Raw genomic sequence first — 20,990 nt, 5'->3', positions numbered from 1 at the left:
ATCAACACATTCAGTAGTAGCTGTGACACACAGCTCATAGATACAATTAAGGTGGTTAAAAACCCTTAGCGCCTTAATTGGCAAGTCATAACTGAGTCATAACTCTGTCAAATCAAATTTTCAAATTTTGTGACTTAGACTTTCCATGGATATCATTGATATTATCCAAATACACTTCCATAAATCTGCTCAGAAATCATAGAAGAAACACGCTTTTCCAAAACTTGCCAGAGAGTCATCTTGTTTTTAAGTTTTCTTTAGTAAAAAAGTAATCCAGTGATGGTTTTCTGCAGTTGTTATGTGTACAGCGCAAGAAGGAGCTACTTCAGCATACTTTTAATGGTGCCAATTAACCAACTGTCTCCGTGGCAATATGGGGGGTCCGCATTGTCAGACTTTGAAAACTCCTTTGATTTTTTTCTATATTTTGTTGAGTTGTGTACTTACATTATCCAAAATGTTTCCAACAAACCCAGACAAATCCATGAGTTTACACAAGTAATGGTGCATTTAATTTGGTCGGAAGTCGGCTAACGAGACTTAAGTGAACACTTAGTGAATTAAACTTTAAAACTTTACCTCGTCTATGCACGTTTGTCACTGAGTTACGTCAGTAGGATTTTCATCTGCAATAGTGGTTGTTTAATTTTGTGTTCGCCACCAGCAAAGCGAATTTCACGCAGGATAATTGTGCTTATTTGCATTACATAAGCCAGTGTTTATTACCACAAACAGCTGATTACTTTACTGTACATTAGCCGTTAGCTCGTGAGTAATGGGACACAACCTCTCGCTTAACTTAGCACTAACCAGAAACCCAGTTCTCTCTCTTCTTTTTCCACCCTCCAGCTCTAGTCGGCAATCAACATTGCTGTATATAAACACCTGACAATGGTTTTCACCTCTTTGGATGGCTGCTGCAGTCAGGGGGATAAACAGGAGTGAAGAGAAAACCAAGATAAAATGTCATTTCTGAGATCTCCTGTAGTCAGTAAACTGCTCCGGATGAGAGCAGAATCCATTGTGGCTCTTCCCTCTGCTCTGGCAAACGTCTTTTATTTTGCCCTAGAGGCAGAAATTACATATTGTGCGTTTGAATAGTGTATTAATCATCTTTCTCATCTTCAGGTTAATGTGACTTCCCCGACCAACTCAGCACCTCAACCTTCACCAGTAGCAGTAGCAGTACCAGAACCAGAACCTGCACCAGCACCAGAAACGGCAGCAGCAGCAGTGTTGGAGCTGCGCAGAGACACCGACAGCCCTGGAACAATACGACCTTTCCCCTCCATCACAGAGTTCATTGAGGACCCCAGTGCCAAGCTCGGGACACCTGAGCGCATCCCCACCCCACCCAAAGCCCTGATCACAGACCTCCTTAACCCTCAGGACACTAACCCCCTCCGAACCCTCTGCATTTCACCACTGGAGTCAGAGGTAGAAGAGGAGCTAGAGAATACCCGCTTGGTGTCCATAGAGGAGTTCTTGAGACAGGACCAGGACCTTGAGCCAATAATCTGTAGGGTGCAGCAGGTCAGAATGTTGACACTCACATACTGTTTGAAATAGTTGACTCAAAACAACATTCAGTTTTTTAGTTTACTTTGATGGCACAGCACTGTCCCTACTGCTAGCTACAGTGGCTTGTCTCATAATAGGCATTTTGGTTAATCCATTCATCCATTTTCTGCCTGTTATCCATGTCCAGGTTGTATTAATTTAATTCATTATGTCATTAGGAGTTATCGTTTGATACTGCTGGGAAGTACTGACAAAATTGTGATGTAATATTAGGTATTTGTAGACCATTCTGTTGACCATTATTTGTTAGTTTCCCATCACACTTTGGATTATATGATCGGGACACATTTGTTAAATTGCATTCTGCCTGGTATTAAAAAGGTTTTAAACAGTCTTACATTTAACGTGGTGAACCTGGCAGAAACCATGATTGAAAATATTTCTTTAGTTGATAAGTACTTGGTTTTAGCTGATAGGTATATTTCAGAAGTATATATGTATAGGGCCTCTTCCAGAAGGCCATTAAGCCTGTTTATGTTTAAGATCTAATCGGTTCTGCAGCACAGCTTTGTTTTAAGTCTTTGCATTTGTATCTGCAACATGTTTAACTTGCATATATATGTCTTTTACTCAGTGATTCATAGCCATTTAAATGTAAATGTACTTTGGATAGTTTGTTTGAGAATGTTTTTTTTATTTGCAGAGTTACAACAGAGGACTGGTGGAACCTCCCAGTGATTACCATGCAGACAACAGCCGGTCAGATCTGTCTGACATCCTGGAGGAGGAGGAGGAGGACTACTCTGACCACTTTGGAGAAGCACAGTCCAGGGCCTACACTGTCAGAGCTACCAGGGTAAAGACATGAGTGCACTACATATTTTATTTGCACTTCATCACTGCATCATTTTAAATAAGATATGCTTCTCTCAGTTTGTCTTGCATTGTAAAATTCATATTTGTTGGCTTGTTTTCTATACTGAAACATGCATGATTGAGATTCTTTTTGTTTTTTCTTCCTCTTTCTTTTCTCTTTCCTTTGCATCACTGGGTCGTCCTATGTTTTATCTGCACTTCCCTTATTTTCACTGAACAATATGATATCCCATCATCACCCATTCATTCTTGCTTTGACCGGTGGCCCATGTAGTCACACAAGTTGGAGCCTCCAGACAGTGATGAGGAGGTTCTTGAGAGGATCCTTAAGTTGCCTCCCCAGGTCTCCCACACCAAGCAGCTGTTCAGCATTCCTGAGGTGACAGAGGAGGAAGATAGCAGTCAAGAAGAGCATTTAGCCCACCATAGTCAGCCTCGGCCCAGGCCCGGCCACCAACGCCCCAGAGACTCCGAACGCCTCCACCAAGCCCCCCAGCATCACCCGCATCACCCCAACCCACACCCCCACATTCCCCCTCACCATCACCACTTCAACAGATCCATAACCAAAGAGCCTTTACTCAGGCACGGACCCTTGCAGGTTAAGCCTAAGACGCAGCACAGGGTGCACTACGCAGACACAGTCGACACCATCAGTTACCCTGAAGAGGATGACATGAGTATATATGAAGGTCCCACCAGCAGGCGGGTCTCAGCCCGCTGTCCTCCCCAGCCGACCCCCAACAGCAAAGAACGAGTACCGTCACTACTCAAAGGGCTAGGGGACCGCCTTAGGAGGGAGGCCATGCTCAGGAGCCAGATGGCTGTCGCTGCGGCAGCCAACCCCGGCTATGGTCATACCCCGCCAAGACCCTACCCAGTCAGCAAAACGGTACGGACTCTGAGGTCACCTATCGGCCGTGGGGTGGAGATTGACGTGGAGTACGGCACAGATGACAACGAGGAACCTGTGGAGTACGGTCCGGGAGAAGTGGTGGTGGAGCAGATGAGCTCTGAGTGGTGGGTGGAGGGGGCTCAGATGGAGCTCTGCAGACCTCCTCACCGCAGAGGGCTGAAGGCGGATCCGCTGGTAAATGTTTCTGCAGGCCAGCTGCAGTGGGTGTGTTGTCCCAGCCCCCTCCCGTTCCCTTTAACAGTGTGGATTTAACCTTCTGAGTCCTTTAGTGGATATCACTTAACTCCAGCGCTCAGTAGACGGCTACATTCTCCATCATCATCATTACTGCAGTGGACAGAGGGGCACATTTTGTGGCATATTTGGCTTTAATATAAGCAAAGTGGTTACAGAAAGTTTAAACCAGTTGATCGTAACCAAGTGGGTTCAGAATTCTAATCTTTGTAAGATTTTGGTTGCCCAAAGTGTAGCTGGATCTGTTCTCCCACTGTCTCCCCACTGTCCTCCCACTAACATCCAAATACTCCTGCACCGTGGAAACAGCTCAGCCCTTGTCTGTAACTAGTCTGTACTGCTTTGTCCTGCATTAGCTTACAGTTGATGTGCGTGTTTTCCATCTCCACTGACAGATTAAATGGATTGTCATTAGATGTAGCAAAAATAGTTGAATATGTTTTCCAAAATTTAACAGCTAGATTTGCTGTTCATTTTTTCTAAACCCAGAGGTCTCCTCTCCTCCCCGGTAGAGACTGTGTGTGTGTGTTAGACATTTCTTATCGTCTCATTTCTTTTTCTGTACGTTGTGCAGGAGCCGAGCCAGATCCCTCCAGCTGAGGCAGGTCCATCGTGGGCAGCCCAGGCTGAGGTCTCTTCTAAACCAGGGGGCTCGCAGGCCAGGCAACTCAAAGGTCAGAGACTCTTTCCTCTTTTGTCTTCCTGTTTCCTCTGTCTCTTCATTTATTTCCCTCTCTTAACTAAAACCTGCAGCAGTGTGTATGTGCAGTGTACTGTATGATACAACGCTGACACACCTGTGCTTTCTGTTGACAAGTCTCCCCCTCTCACACATGATGGTAGTCAGATTAGCACCTTTTGTAGGAAGGGAGGGGGAGGTGCTGTAGCTGCAGCGAAGAAGAGGGAGAGAACCTGCTAAGCTGAGAACCGGCTTAACCCAAAGTGGCTTGTCATGACAGGAGGAAGTGACAGACATTAAAATAGTAACCTCGATTAGCCAGCAGAGAAACGGCCTGCAGTGTTTTAGCCCCTCTCTTCCTCCACATCTCCTCCCATTCACATCGTTTCTCTTTAGTTGATGACACAGGCTGCGCTCCCATTCAGTAGTCCTAACATTTCTGTCTATGTGTGGGTGCACAGTCGAATACACACAATACATAAGTCCACGTGCACACAGATAGAGGAAGGGAGCAGTGAGAAGTTCTGTTCTATCTACCAGAACATCAGTGAGGATGTGAAAGTGTGCGAGTCGTCTGCCCGTGACTCTTGCCACAGATGGGCTGATTCTCCCTAATGAGATAGAGAATGTCTCTTCGGTGGAGCTTAAAGTCTCACTACAGCTCTTCAAAATTTTCGCTCGCTGTTAAATAGGCTACAGTTATAATGCCTTTAAGCACACTGGTGTCATACCTTCTGTCTGCCGTGCTGCAGACGATGCTGCAAGGCAAATTTAAAGGCTGTTTTGCATGATCTGTGCATTGCACCGTTGATTATGTATTTTTTTGTGTGTTGTCAGAAAACGTCCTCAGGTTTAGATCAGAGAGTGGGTCAAACACTTTCCTCTGTTGCTTGCTCGCTGCAGATCATGAACGAGTGTGCACGTTTGTCAAACGGCTCACACAGCTTAGGATCAGTGGTTTAGCTTGATTACCTCTTTTAAGGACATGCCTGTGCTCGGCGATCACTGTTCACAGCAGCGCTGCAGTTGGTGGGGTGTGGGGGAGGGGCGAGCTGGCTATGCTATTTGCAGAGATCATTGCAAGCTATGCATGGCGTGTGCGCAAAGTATGTGCAGTATAATAATAGCGACAGAGTTTACAACAACAGAATAGAAGGGCAAAAATAATTTCTTTGAAACTAAAGTTTGTATAAAATAATGCATGAATAAAATTATAAAAAATATATATATGTTCTTATTTGTCTTAAGAAACAATTCATGCTTCTTAAACCCAGAAACAATAGAACAATAGAAAGCATCCTGACTTGAAACATCACAAACTGGCGTGGTTGGTGTACAGCCCAGGACAGGAAGGCTCTACAGCTGGTGATTAAAACCACACAGAACATCACTGGTACCATCTACAGAGCATCCGTGACATCGGTGAAGTGAGATGTCTGCACAGAGCACAAAGATACTAAAACACAACACCCACCCAGCCGCAGTCTGTTCACCCTGCTGCCCTCTGGCAAAAGATGCAGAAGTATCCGCTGCTGTACCACCAGACTACAGAGCAGCTTCTCTCTTCAGGCTATGACACTTGTTACGAACTTTCATTTCATTATGCAACCAAGTGTTGTACAAGGACAAATAAATTACCCTGATCCTTGATCCTTAACTGATTTAGTACTGGGACCATAACAAACCAGAGCTCTAAACAAAAAGGAAGGATGCATGAGAATCAGTTAGTTGAGAACAGTCCTGTGCCAAACGCTCCTGGGTAGCAAATGAAGTATTGTGACCTTGTGTGTTTGTGTGTCTGCAGGTGTTGTTGATTCACCAAAGATGAAAGGAGACAGTGACATACGCATCTTTGTGGCCCTCTTCCCTTACGATCCCGCCACTATGTCACCCAATCCTGATGCTGCTGAGGAAGAGCTGCCCTTCACTGAAGGACAGATCATCAAAGTATGTTCAGCACGAAATCTACTGAAAGAACAGCAACAGTCATAAAAGTGTTTTCATTCAAAATAGAATACATGCTTGTGCACATATGTTTCAATATATACATTTTTACACTTGTCTCCTTAGGTCTACGGAGATAAAGACCCAGATGGGTTCTACCGAGGAGAGTCTGGTGGTCGCCTGGGCTTCGTGCCATGTAACATGGTGTCTGAGATCCAGGTGGAGGACGAGGAGACCCGGCAGCAGCTGCTGCAGCAGGGCTTCCTGTCCACAGCAGCTTCCATGGAGAAGATAGGTAGGAGGAACTGTCAGACGTGCCTGTGGGCAGATTTAAATTCTACTTATGTTGTGCTGTTAAATGGGTTCTGTTCCGGTTAAAGATTGGTACATTTGGACATTTTTTACTTTGAGTGTAAATTGTAATGTTTTACTCATGATATCACTGCTGTTCATGTTTAAGTGGTAAGTGAAGATAGCAGCACAGGTGGAGCAGAATCCAGACCTAAAATATCCTTTATTCAGTCCATTTTACTTCTCTGGTTTTCACATTGGCCAGCTGTATAAAGAGACATATTGGCTTGTTTTTATCTGCAGTTTGTCTGTTTTCCTGATCAAAAGAGGGAGTAAAAGCTCCCTCTGGCCTGTTGACCTTGAAATCTGAATTAGTCTAAATTAAAATGGACACAAAAACTTTCCTTGTGGCATTCTTTTGTATGTTTTTCTGGGTTCTTCTTCACTGTGTTGCTATTTAGGAAATCATAACCATCTATTCTCAGGCGCTGACTGCAGGTGTCTAAAAACATAAACTTAAGTCAAAGTGTCTGCTTGTGGTGAGTGGTAGCAAGCCACCCATCAGAGCCAAGCTGACACTTTGCTTCTGTTTCCTGCTTTCTACCCAGAGCGGTATCTGCAGATGGTTTAACCTTTTCACTTCCACTTGTTCTCACTGCCGTGTCTGCTGCTCACTGGTTGTCATTTTTAAATTGCTCTTCACTTGCTTTTCATTGTCTTCTTTGTCCGGTCTGCTTCTCTCAAAAAAATTCCACCTCTGTGTTTCTTTTTGGTTTCAATTTTTTTTTGGTTTTCCTTTCTAAAACTCCATTAAAGGCACTCGCACACACGCACAGCTTCCCCGTCGCCCTGTTCCACCGCCGAAACCGAGACGATCCAAGAAAGGTGTGTCTCGCTGCAGAATGCGGCTTCCCACCTCTCCACTTTATTCTCTTCTCTGGTTTGCTTCTCTTTCTGTCTCTTTCAAACAAACCTTTTGCTCTCTCAGTTGCTGCTTCTCACTCAGCGACCAGGGGGGATTTTTAGGTCAGCTACTGTAGTACTGAAATCAGACAGCTTCCCAGAATGATGGTAAAATATTACTGCGATGACGACTGTAGACCTCTTCTACAGTAGATTCACATTCTATAATTTAGTCCTAGTTTCACACTTTCTTTCTCAGTGCTCCACAGAGTGAATTCATCTTTCTAAAGGTTTACTTTTTATGATTTTGTCACCCGCTTGACTAATGTAAAAAGTACTGAGTCAGTCCTGTCAGCTCTCATTGGATATTCATGTAATACAGTGCAGACATAGCAGCAGAATGTGGCAGTATGTTGTGATGCCAGTATTCTGCTCCCATGTCACAAATGCATTACATGATCACCTAAAATTCACTTGTTGAAACATCCATCCCCTCTGATCTCCATCTGTGAACTCCTGTGTGATGACTGAGATATACAATAACTTACTATTAAAGGATTATTCTTATATCATTCTGTGATTCTGTGCCTTTATGCTCTTTTTCCCTCAAACTCGTGTCTTCCAGTGGAGTCTGCAGCACTCTGGGAAGAGAGCGTAGACTCCTCCAGCCAAGGTTTGTAGTTAGAGCTTTGACCCCCCCGCCGCTGCTCTGTTTGACCTGCACGATCAGGCAAGCGCCTAAGTGTCCACTTGGGGACAGCATGTGTTTATGTGACATATCGTGACCTCTTTTTTTAATGGTTGTAAACAGGACTGTATTTTGGCTGCTGATAACACCAACGCCCCCCTCCATTCATCCTAATGAGGGACTGTTTGATTATTCGGGGGTATACTGATGAAGTTTGACCTTTTTAAAGATCTTTGATAAAGAAAAAAATGAACATTGCATGGTTCTTAGGTTGTAAATGATTAAAATAATAGAAAAACAGTGAAATGCTTTTTCTGAGAGAAGTACCAAATCTAATGTATTGTTCTCAAAGGATGAGTTCACCCACAAATGAAAATTCTGTCATTATCTTATCATCGTTTCAGCATTCTCCTGAGCAACTGAAGTAGAAGGGGACTTGTTTTAAGAAGTAAATAAAAACAAAACATAAAATGGTTCCATACAGTTCATCTGGCATTATCCACATCCCTGGAAGCCCCAAGATCCTAAACTGACCCTTTTGTAAGCCAAAATCTTCACTTTAGCTACCAAGCTAAAAGTGTTAGCATGCACCCTGTCTGAAGTGGGAACACACATTTTATTTATTTTTTTTTTTTCTAGGTTTTAAAACAAGTCTCCATCTACTTCAGTTGTTTAGGAGAATGCTGCATCTCTGTGTTGCTGTGAAGCTCCAGAAATGTTTTGTGGACTACAGAAACTTCTAATGACTGAATTTTCATTTTTGGGTAAACTTATCCTTTTAATTCCTCATTTATTCCCAGTTCTAAATCAAGCAGTCCCTTCTCCTAACTCCTCTTTCATTTCACAGTTCAAGTGGCATCATTTAATCATCAAATAATTCATTTTTACTAACAGTGTTCCAAAGCGTTATGTATAATCTTCATCCCATTGCTTGGATTGATGTTTAAAACAGCAGCACAGCTGAAGCTGCTACAACCTTGTTCATGGAAATAAAAATGCTAACTCTCACTGCTAATCTCCCTTTGTTTTTACTTTTATTTTGATGTGTTTGACTGCAGTGATGCGACTTCTCCTCGGCTTAGCATGACGCTGAGTGAGTCGGACATGCACGATGAGCTGCATGCTGATGAGCTGATTGGAATAACAGAGACGTGTGTTCCTCCTCTAATTATCAGGATGTCAGACAGTAATATTTGCCCCTCTCTGTTTGACTGACAGATCCCAGCAAGGCTCAAGCTGCTGCCGCCGCCGCCGCCACTGCCACCGCCGCCGCACCTGTGGCAAACCCAGCCCCAGGAGCTCGAAGAATGGTTGCCATCTTTGATTATGACCCACGGGAGAGCTCCCCCAACACAGACATAGAGGTCAGACCTGCACATGCATAATATATTTTCTGGAGACAAAGCATAGGAGCAGTTTTTGCTCATTATCTGCCTCGTTTTCTCTGGCTGTGTTCAGGCTGAGCTGACCTTCAGTGCAGGAGACATCATACATGTGTTTGGTGACATGGATGAAGATGGCTTCTTCTACGTAAGTGGAAACAGGACTCTAGTCTGTTTTTTCAACCTATTAACGATGAGCAGTTATTTTTGCACTGTGCCCCCTAAAATAGCAAGGTCAAACATGCTAACTATGCAGTTCTTTCTGTATTTTCTAAAAAACATCCTCCTTAAAAAATAGGCAAGGCAACACAATGCAACAGTAAAGCTACAAAATAGAGTGAGATATGACTTGAATTTCTCTTTTCTTTAACACTTATTTCAATAAAAACATCAGTTCCTTTGAGCTGGAGTTTTTTTCCAGAAAACACATTGACGTGAGATAAGATGAAAGATTTATACATCACAGCGATGTATAGTTTCTACATGATATCACACTGCAGGTATAAGAATGAATAACAAATACGATATACAAGATAATATATATATTAAACTACCAGCTGTCATTACTACTTTTTTACATCAGTACTCAGTCCTCATGCGTCAGAAACCTATCTTCAAACTTAACCTTCGTTTTGATCTCAACTACACATCTGAAGTTTCATGACTGTGTCAAAATGAATGTTGGTCTGGGGCCAAAGACCTAATTTTGGCTCCTTGCTTGTACCACGGCCGTCTTAAACCTCAGCCTTCATTTTGATCTCAACTATATCACTGTAAAGTTTTATGACTGCTTCTTACACAGTTGTGAAGCTCTCGTAAAAAATGTTAAATACATGTGCAGTGTGTGTATTGTACACACATTATTCAGTAATAATATATATTGTATAATTATATAAAAGAAATTTAAAAAAAATCTATGATGTAACAGAATATAAAAATACAAGAATAACAATAGTAGCCAACAGTTCAAAGCCCAAAAATATTCAATATACTTTAATGTAAGACCAAGAAAAGCTGCAAATTCTTTCTTCTGAGAACCATCAAATATTTGGTTATTTTGCTTAAAAAATAATTTAAAAGGCTAGTTGTTTTTAAAAAAAAATAGTTGAGCAGTTTTCCTGTCAGTAGACTAAACGATTAATCGACTAATCATTGCAGCTCTATGATATAGTTTTTTTTATACATTTTAGTGAATACTGGAATAAGGAAATTGTGTTCAGGATGTTCAAAACAACTGTTGAAGTTCTCAGAAACTATATATTTGAAATTCTGTCATGGTAGTCATTTAATAATAATAATAACAGATGGATCATCCCTGTTGTTAAAAGGTCTTAATGTTTTATTTTTCCTCCAGGGAGACTTAAATGGACACAGAGGCTTAGTCCCCTCCAACTTCCTGCAGGCCTTACCAGAGGACGCTCCAGCAGAACTTGTCTCTGCTCAGCCTGCACCAGAACCCAAGAAAGAATCACAGGTAGCCTAGCATGTCTGTCTATCTTGTTTTTTTTTTGTGGAGTCTTGGAAGATTAGCCAAAGAGCTAAAAGAGAATCAAATCAAATGTCCAGCATGCACTGCTGTATATGGACCTGCTGATGACCTCCTTTATGTGTCTTTTCTACAAACCACTGACATCAAAAAGTTCTTCTTTACATACTTTATACTCATCTCTTGCATGAGTGTGGTTGTTGTCGTTTTCTGTTCTGTTTCTTTAATTCTGTGCTGTCACATTTTTTTTGCCCCCCTGTTTCCTGCATGGCCTTTTGCAGAAGCAGAAACGAACTGTACACTTTGAGAAGTGATCGTAAGTGTTTTACATAAGACTATAGCAGCTCAGTGATTGACACTAGTGTCCCGTGTTCCTCCTCCCTCCACATTAAGTGTAGTTCTGCACTGCTCCTGTGTGTAGGAACCTGGTGTTAGTTTATCAAAACAAGGGTCTCAAATCTACTGCCTCCTCCTTTATGTGTCCTATCCCTGTGTCTCCCTTTGGTTTCATGATTTTAAGCATAACAAGGCTTCACATATTGTTCAGGTAAAGTACACTTGGCTTGCTCATTCCTAAAGTCTTTGTTTCTTCTTGAAGGAGACCTGGACATCTTCTACAGAGCCACAAGATCACGTGCCCTCAACACTAGAAGAGCCCTCTCCCCCCCAAACAGAACCTCCTATCCCTGACCCATCAGAGCACACAGACCCAAAGCCCAAACTGACACACCTGGCTGCAAGCCCCATGTCAGACCTGGACCCCGCTTCACCTCCTGCTCCAGGTCCAGCTGCAGTGGAGGCCTGCAGCTCCGCTCCAGCCCCGCTGCCAGCAGACAGCCCGACAAAGACAGACTGCTCTGCTCAAAGCAAGAAGAAGAAAAGCTTTTTCTCCAAAGGCAAGAAGCTGTTCAAAAAGCTGGGATCCAGCAAGAAAGACTGACTCTGAATACTTGCGTCACACTGAAAGCACTTTTCTATCTTCACTGTTAGTCTCAGTCGGTAGTCTGCGCGGTTAGTGGCTATCAGATCTAATAACTTTATAAATTATACATTCGCCTTCGAGCACCGCTAGACCAACTGTTAAATTTAGAGTACTTTAAACCATACAGCTTACAGCGTCACAGGAGCATGTCGAAGTGCATGTTGAAGTGTGCAAACTCACAAATATATTCTCTCAATACTTCCTAATTATCTAAGCAGCAAATGTTCAATTCATTAGAGGCTTTAATGCTTGATATAAAACACTAAGTTATCTCTCTCTATGGATTGGACTGATTCAGAACTATCTGATACAGAACAGCAGACTAGACTTCAGCCCAGACACAGCTAATGAAACATTAGCTTTAATATTCATGTACTGGTGCCACTTTATTTATTTGAAGCAAACAAACAGAAGCAGCAGTCTATCTCTTCCTCTGTGTGACCATAAAGAATGCACTATCCATCCTGATTGGATGTATTTTAAATATGTCTGCTTGTCACTCACATGTGTTTCTTGTCTCTAAGAGTATTTATACAGTACTTTGTACAGAACATGTTATTTATTTGTCATCACCACATTGCATGATGTGACATCAGGTTAGTTATATAGAGCTGTCAGAGACAGTAATGATCCACTTTCTGTAGTTTAGATGGAATCTAATTTTGGGGTTTGAGGTTACCAGTCAAGATTGACTTATTGAAGCTGAACATGTTGTTAAATGTGAGGAACGTGAAGGGGTGTGGGTGTGGGTGTGAGTGTGTGTGTGTGTGTGTGGGTGTGTGTGAGAGAGAGAGAGAGAGACTGAACAGTTGCCTTTCTCAGACATTAACACAGGAACTCTTGATGTTTGTGACCACAGTCGTAACTGGCCTAAATGTTGTATCCGACATACGTGTGACTGTGAGAGAGACCTGCAGTGTGTGCAGAACTGCTGTAATATCTGCTGATCAGTAGATATGTTAGCTAGAAGGGCTCCAGCTGATCATGATTCTAAAATCATTACCGAGTCATCTTTTAACTATATCTTTGCTTAATTAATCAATCATTTACACCATAAAACAGCAAAAAATGTGAACATTTTAATTGTTTTTGATTTTGTCTGAGGAACAGTTCAAAACCCAGAGACAGTCAGTTTAATATTTCATAGTGATACTTAGAGTTTAAACTTTAATATAAGCCTAGGGAAACCTACAGAAGCTAAGAATGGCCTGCACTCATTTTTTTATTAACTCGATCACGAGTTAATTACTTTGTTATTTGTGTTAACAAAGCTCATTTTAACAGTGTGATTATCTCGTTATCTCAAGATAACAAAGCTTGTTTTCTCAAGATAATGAAATAATTAACTTGTGATCTTGAGATAACGACATTGTAAAAAATAAATACAAGCACGGCCATTTTCAGCTTCTGTAAAAATCAGCAAATTGTCACATTTCAGAACCTAAACTCCATTGAAGATATTCAGTTTACTATAATGTAAGACAAGGAAAATGGCCTGAAATTGTTTTTTTCATGCCGTTATCTCGATCACGAGTTAATTATTTTGTTGTATGAATGGTAATGTTTGTCATGATAGCAGGTTTATTATGTCATTGTTTGGAGATAACAAAGCTTGTTTTCTCTAGGTAGTGAAATGATTAACAAAATGAAGAGCTAATAAATAACTAATTAAATCTCGAGAAAACACCATTTCAATAAATTGCAAAAATGGCCTTTCTCAGCTTCCATATCAATCAGCAAAATCTCAAATATTAGAGCCTAAAATCCATCAAATGTTTGGCATTTTTGCTTAAACAAACGGTTATCAGAATACTTAACAATTATTTTCCTCTCATTGGACTCATCTTGGGTCTGAAAGTGTGTGGGCACGCCTCAGACAAAATCAACACCAGTGCGTCCCACCTATAACTCCCACTTTACTTGAGTATTTCCGAAGTTTAAGGCTCGTCACACATTTAGAAAACCTCTCGAATAATAAGTTATCGACAAGCCGCTTGAGCTAATTGATACTTTAAAATCCTTAAACAGAAAATAATCTAGTTTAATTTAAGATCCAGATTTGAGTGAAGCGACATCCACCACAGTTACCAGTTTGATGCTAAACATACAGTTTGGGATTCAGTATGTTTTGAACGTAGCATGTCGAGTTACTAACAGGAACAACACTTGGTGGTTTGTGGCACTACTGTACTGTGATAGACTCTGCAATAAGGTGTTTATGTATTTCTTCCTTTGTCTCCGTGTCAACGTGTGGTGTGAATCTTGAGTAACATCTCTCTCAGCCCATGCAGTGCAGTGGTGGTTAGATTTTTGTGTCCACACATTTGCATTATTGAATTATAGACTGTTTGGTTCAAGCTAAATAATACAACTTTAGCAATATAGCGTGTAGTGTACTGCAATACTAGAAGAAAAATGGAAGTATTCTGTATCTTTTAATGGGACTTACTTATATCAAGATGTATTACAAATACTCAGTTCTTTTGTGAATGTGTGGAGCAGGCCTTAGTATTCAGTTACAACACATGCAGTGATTGTTCACTCAGTCTGATTGGATCTTTAAGGGGATGTAAAGTCACTTCTCAGGTTTTTACTCGTAGTTTCTTATTCACGCTGAGCCACGTGTTGACTCCGGCTGTCAAAAAAAACTGCAGAATATGCCAAAATCTTAGGTGCTTTTGCTCGTTACCATAGCTACAAGAGACCAAGCATCCGGCAGCACGGGGGGAGACTCAGCGGACTAGTCGAAGCGTGGTGGTGATACCTGATTTCACACGTGTTGTTGAAGTAGACGGAGGCAGTTTTTTTCATCAATGTCATGAATGTTTTATGTCAGTGTTGCGTTTAGGGAGCATGATGATGCCAAGAATTAAAGGGAGGGCGGATCAAAGACACTTTAGTTGTGAAGTAGCCGGGATAGAGGCAAGACGAGGCTGTACTGTATGTTTGTTTTATTTATTTATTTTTTTTAAAAGGGGGGTGGATGCTCAAAAGTTGCCGAAATGTACAGCAAATATTTGTACTGATCTTGTATTTGACGGCCTTTAATGCACAAGTTAATCCTCTACCTGCTGTGTAGTGAGTAGGCGGCTCCACTGTTGACCCATCTTATAGGTAGTTGATCATATTTAGCCTTACAAGAAGACCTTGTTTAGTCTTAATATGTTGTTTACAGGATGTTTATTATTATTGACTGCATGCATACCAATGTTATACCCATGTTCGGCCTTATTTATGTTACTGTCACATTTGTGTTTTTCTAGGCTGACCGGTCTACAATGTTTGACTTGTAGATTGTGGATGCAGTGGAAAGGAAGCTGTAGGAGCTGTCTGTATATAATGAACAGTGTTGTGGTATATTTTCATACAGCGAGGGAACTTTTTTTTTTTTTTTTTTTTTTTCGTCTTTCCTGACCTGCATTCATTGTTTGAAACCAGTGGAAGATGAACCTTTTTATATATTCATGTTTTTATTACCCCTTTGGAAGCTCATGTGTAAATATTTTTGTTAATATGTTTTTTTCAGATTTTCTTTTTGCATGTCCAGGCATTGTTGATTGGAGGAACAGTAACTAAAGGTGTAGAACACAGAGGACTCGTTGACTTGAAATTGTGATGGTTTCTTTCAATATGGATCTTTTTACAGGAATAAAGTATGTATATTTTCACAGAAAGCACAGAGTCTGTGATGCATGTGGTGTTCCAAGGAAACAGAAGAACACAAGATACTTTTTTCATTCTCATCTTTATTGCTCATCATACAGATTACACATGATTATCTTTTTCTTTCAGGAGGAAAAGAGTTGCGATCTTTGCTCGGCGCCACACACCGCCCATGTGAACTGACTGGGGCAACACTCTGGGCAATGCGTGGCCTTTGTGAGACAAAGCAGCTTCCTCTTTTTTGCGACTTCCTGCGCGGGCTCCTCTCCTTCTCCCTGAAGCCAACAGTACACTCATCCATAAAGTAGGAAACACTACACTGTGGCGAGGAGTTTAGTAGTGCTTTCTACTTTATGGATGACTGCACTGTACATCCATCGTCCTCTTCCGTCTTCCACTTCTCTCTTCTTCTGCACCTGCACACACACACCATCCCCCACCCAGAAACACACTTTCACCCAAACTGAAACCTCTCAGCTCAACACTTAGACAGCCCTCGCGTTTGTCGAAGCAGAAAATGCACACTTCCTGATTTGCCTTGAAACATTTGCATGTATAGTTTTTACACAAATCAAATTAAAATCCAAGTTAGGCCTGTTAACATTTTTTTGTACAAGGCAAAACTCAGACAAAGGACCCCTCCTGTAAACCTCAAACTGCCTGAGTGCAGTTTTTGAGGCAAAAGTCAGAACTAAACTGTTTGCCAGAGGAAGCGCTATCTTGAGGAAGCCATTTTGTCAGGCATGAGTAAGCTTTTCTGTCTGAGCAAAGGATCACTTCGTACATTCAGAAGTCATGCAAAATAAGTCAAACATAGAAAAATTGTAAGATCAGAAACAAATGAAAAGTAGAAAACAAAAAGTAAATACATTAAACATTCAAACAAATAAATAAGATAACAGGAGCAAAGAAAAAGGTTGTTTAGTTTGAAGTACAAAGTTTTTACATCAAAATCCAAATGGACCTCTGAATAGAGATCACTTGACTAAAAGTGAGATCGAAGAAAATGCAGAAGTAATGGGGAAAAAAAGTTGCTCTGACATATCCGTCATTAACTGACAGATAAAAAGAATTTCATCTCGTCGTCACAATTAATAATCAGCATTAAATAAACACCGTCGCCCATCATACTTTACCTCAACCTTCATTGGTTTTCTCTGGTTTTCAAGTGGAGATCGTCCGGCTGCCTCACAGGTGTCTTCTGTCCGTCCAAGGAGCGGATGAAGAAGAAGAAGAAGAAGTTGTCTCCTTTTGAACCCTCCACAACCACGTGATGTAACCACAGGAAGAGGTCTAACAGTCACAGCCGCTCTCCTTCTCTTCTTCCGTCTTGACTCTCTGCCTTCTGCAGGCGCTTTTTTAAAACGCTGACAGCGGCTCAGAATATCACTTTGCCAGGAAACAAATAATCTCAACATGAGAGATTTATCAGAATAAAACACAAACAAAACATCCCTGATTTCTTTTTAATCATTTATTGTTTTTTAATCAAATTCAAATCAAATTATTTTAAGGTCAAGCTCAATTTTCCATGTCTGTGCTCCAGGCCATGATGTCATTTATAGTAGGATGTTCTGTAGCTTCATGCAGTGTGTCCACCTCAGAGTACGGTGTGAAGTTGGGTAATAATCCTATAATGAAGTGAGAGATTACGACACACTGTGAACACATCTGTATTGTTCCCATCAGGCGAACTTGAACTATTTATAGTGTATTTTACATTTATATTCGCAGTTATGTCTTTTTATTAACATTTCACGACTTAGTGTGTGTAACGTATATTAAATGTACTTCCTCGGATCATCTTTAAATCCTCATGAGAAAAAGGGACATGGGGAAGATTTAGTTACTCACGTTGAGTACCTGATGAGTAACACACTCCCTGTGAGCTGATGGTTTCACTGATAATCTTTGACTTTGCTAGAAGTATCAAAGTCTTCCAAGCATGTTTACTGTCAGATGAGTTAACAACGAGTGAAGAGTGGAACAAGCAGCAGTGTGAACTGTAGCAAGGCTGTTTTTTCTCTTTTAGTTTGTTCAGAATGAAACCGCTCAAACTGAAATCAGTTGTAAAACTACACCAGAGTTTCCTCACATTTACTCATTCACGCATTGAAAACATACATACGGACATGTGAGAACAGCTTAAAGACGGACATGAAAGTGGACCTGTCCTTTAATGTCGAAGTCAACTCAGACTTTTTTTTCTCTTGTTTGCATGCAGAGCGACATGTTGGTCGCCATGACTACCATTACCTTTCTGCTGGTGTTCCAAAGTGAAAGGCGGCAGGTTTCAATTCCTCGTAAATGTAAATGTCCAACTGTAACCGTGTGGTTTCTCATAATGCCAGAAGCAGGTCAGAGGACGCCACGGATGATGGATGAAAAGCTACACTGATGACATTTAGTGTTGGAACACTAGCATGTGTGTTTCACTTAGACACCACTGAAGTGTGTAGCACATTGTACCCTATGGGAACAGATACATGCAGCCTTAAAAACTGATCAGTTAAATGGGAAAACCAGCTTTTTGCTTTTAATGCAAAATAGTTACAATCTGATCTAGGTCACCAAAAAATCCAGCAGTAATGAGCCAACCTGCCTGTGAGCACTGTGACAGAGTGCTGAGAGGTGTCTTCACAACCGGAACACACAGCAGTGATAACACAGCTCAGTTTGATTTATTCAATAAACTGCAAATAAGACTTTTAGTGTCGTGAAGAAGCTGCTCACACACAGTATGCTCATTTAAGTATGTTTGTGTACTGCTTATAATTATTAAATGCGGGTGGAGGGTTAAAGTGTTACTGCAGTAAAATATGCAAAAAAAAGCATTGGGGCTTAGGGCACATTTTTCCATCCCTTTGTGTTATTTTCAGTCCTGCATTTTATGAAATGTGGTCTAATAAGGCCAGCGTCAGTGTAGTAATGTAACCGTTAATGTGTGCAAAGAGAAACATCCATTATAGGTAGAGGTCAGGTCCTTTACTTAAATAAAAATACCAATACAATAATGTCAAAATACGAGAATATGAATAAGAGAGGCATTATCAGTAAAATGTAATTTAATATAGAAAGTAAAAGCACTGGTGCCATTCCTGTAACTGTTATTAGATATGATGATATTAGATCAGATAGTGTTGCATCAGCATCTAAGTAGTACAGTTATCGCGGAAGCTGCCTGAGGTGGAACTAGATTTAACTACTTGATATATAATAAGGTGTGGTATTTAAGTGGTTTCCAACCTACGGGTTTGGCCCCTCCAAAGGCTCAACAGATAAATCAACACCTGTTGTATTGTTAAGATGATGAATGGTAGTTCCCTTAAGTTCCCTTAATTCACCAACTTCCTGCTCACCATGCTCGGATGATGAAAAATGATTAATGATTTGGGATCCTATATATTTAAAGAGCATTTTTACCTCACAGAAAAGCATGAATAGCAATTTATACTGTATTGTATTCAATCATTTCTTAATTTATTCTTGCTAGAAACTTAGGTTGAGCCGAATCAACCCTCATGGAGGGCCTGCGGACCCCACTTTGGGCATCCCTGATCTAAAGGGTCATGAGATAATTAATCAGAGAGGGAAACAAAGTTCTACAACAACATGTTTTTTCCCTCTGAAATGTACTAGAGTATTAGTATGAGGTGGCATAAGATGGAAATATTCAAATCAAGTACACATACTTAAACACAGCACGTGAGTTAATACACTTTCAACCACTGGAGGGTAGTTGAGTATGTGCAGGGTGCGTTTGTGTTCTCACATTCTCCCATAGAGGAATTGAAACAACGTGTGTGTATAGAGAGAGGTGACATAGTTGGGTCTTCTATAACTCTTTACCCGTGACATGTGACATTCCTGCTGGGAACTGATGTAGGTTAATGGCTGAGAGAAAGAGACGTCATTCTGACATCAACGCCGTTAAAGGCCGTGGATGTTGGAAAACAAACAGCCCTCCGAATGTTAACGTGTGTATGGACTACACAGTGAGGACACTATAGAGAAGAGGTGACACAGTTATGATACAGAATTCGTAAAATAAAATGAGGAACGTGATGTCATGTGGTGGAGGACGTGTTGTCCCTGATACTTTGTTTCTCACGCTGACTGTGTGAGTGTCAGTAAGCTGCAACAGAAGCCTGCTGTGTGAGGATTGTTCTGTATATTCATGTTGAAGAGCAGGGTCGCTCACGATGCTCATCTTCAAATCAAACACGCACAATGGAGACTTCATGAAAACATCCAGCATATGGTCTCTTTAAAAGCCACACTTTTTTTTAGCCTTTAACCCTCCAATCTCCTGACCCCTGCCCCGCATTTTAGTAATCCCTGCCCTCTCCAACTAACTGAGTCACCAGCCTCCGAGTGAAGTGCTGCTGCTGCTGCTGCTTCATCTGGCAGGCGACCACTCGTGGGGAAGTGATCCTAACTCCCTGTGTGAGGAGTGCATTAATAGCTGGGGCCTTCCCGAGCCCACGCTGCCTCTCGTGATAGACCTTATCTGGGCCGGCAGCCATTTCCCCTCCCTGCCAGCGTCCAAGCTCCTCCTGGGCCCGCGGCCGGGTGTCGACACCAGCGAGCCACTCGCAGGCTTAGATCCCTCCCAGACCAGGAGCTCCGCAGAGGCCTGAGCTGCTTTTAACCTGCTTCTGCAGAGCACCAGCAGGGGAAGTAGATTTACTCAAGAACTTTACTGAGGCACTTGCACTTTAATTGAGTATTTTCATTTTATGCTACTTTACTTTTCTACTCCATCATACATCTACTCCATGTCATTTCAGAGTCTGTAAAGTAAAGCTGCCAAGTATCAAAAATACAAGAAAAAAATATAAAAATGTACAAATCTTTAGTGGTAATCACTCAAAATGTTATAATCAAACAGTTCAAGGTTGTTCAAAAAGATTGTTTCACTCTTAGAACAATGTGAAGAATGAAACTTTAAACCTACAACGAGGAACTTTGAACTGGTTATGAAACGGTCTCAGTTTAACACTGAAGCCTCTACATGACCTACAATAGCAAATGACACCATCAGTGAGAAGATCGGCTATTTCTGTACAGTTCTTATAGTTATTCTCGACGCCTGTCAGCAGGTTGCTTAAGTCTTAATACAGTCTATTTACATGTGAAGTGATTTTAATATGTTTTACTGAGGGTGCAATATATACACATTTTATAGTAAACATTCAAAAATGACCTAAAACTATCAACAGAATGTGTTTAAGAGCTCTGACGTTATGTTGTCTGTGTATTGTGTTCCAGTTATATCTACTGATGTTAGCGTGCTAACCAGCTAGCCCCGTCCTGTCCCGGTCAGAAGCTCCTGTGCTAGCGGTCTGACCAGCAACAGTGCTGTGGTTCTCTGAACTCCCAGTCTGGGTTAGGGTTAGATACATTTTTTTGGAGCGTCACAACC

The 20,990-nt window shown here is 41.3% G+C and overlaps 1 protein-coding gene across 1 annotated transcript in view; it reads left to right on the top strand.

The window, feature by feature from the left end:
• Positions 1-15,576, top strand: part of tspoap1 (TSPO associated protein 1) — a 68,549-nt gene extending 52,973 nt beyond the window's left edge. The window contains exons 19-27 of the mRNA XM_073479838.1: positions 1,129-1,533; positions 2,225-2,377; positions 4,122-4,221; positions 6,031-6,173; positions 6,297-6,465; positions 9,271-9,416; positions 9,511-9,582; positions 10,789-10,908; positions 11,519-15,576. Coding sequence (XP_073335939.1) covers positions 1,129-1,533; positions 2,225-2,377; positions 4,122-4,221; positions 6,031-6,173; positions 6,297-6,465; positions 9,271-9,416; positions 9,511-9,582; positions 10,789-10,908; positions 11,519-11,860 — 1,650 coding nt within the window. The 3' untranslated portion in view covers positions 11,861-15,576. The remainder of the gene's footprint in view (positions 1-1,128; positions 1,534-2,224; positions 2,378-4,121; positions 4,222-6,030; positions 6,174-6,296; positions 6,466-9,270; positions 9,417-9,510; positions 9,583-10,788; positions 10,909-11,518) is intronic.
• Positions 15,577-20,990: the final 5,414 nt, after the last annotated feature.

Source organism: Pagrus major, chromosome 13, assembly GCF_040436345.1.
Source record: "Pagrus major chromosome 13, Pma_NU_1.0".
Classification (NCBI taxonomy): domain Eukaryota; kingdom Metazoa; phylum Chordata; class Actinopteri; order Spariformes; family Sparidae; genus Pagrus; species Pagrus major.
The sequence above is the reverse complement of the archived record's forward strand: the minus strand, read 5'-3'. Positions and strand labels throughout refer to the sequence as shown.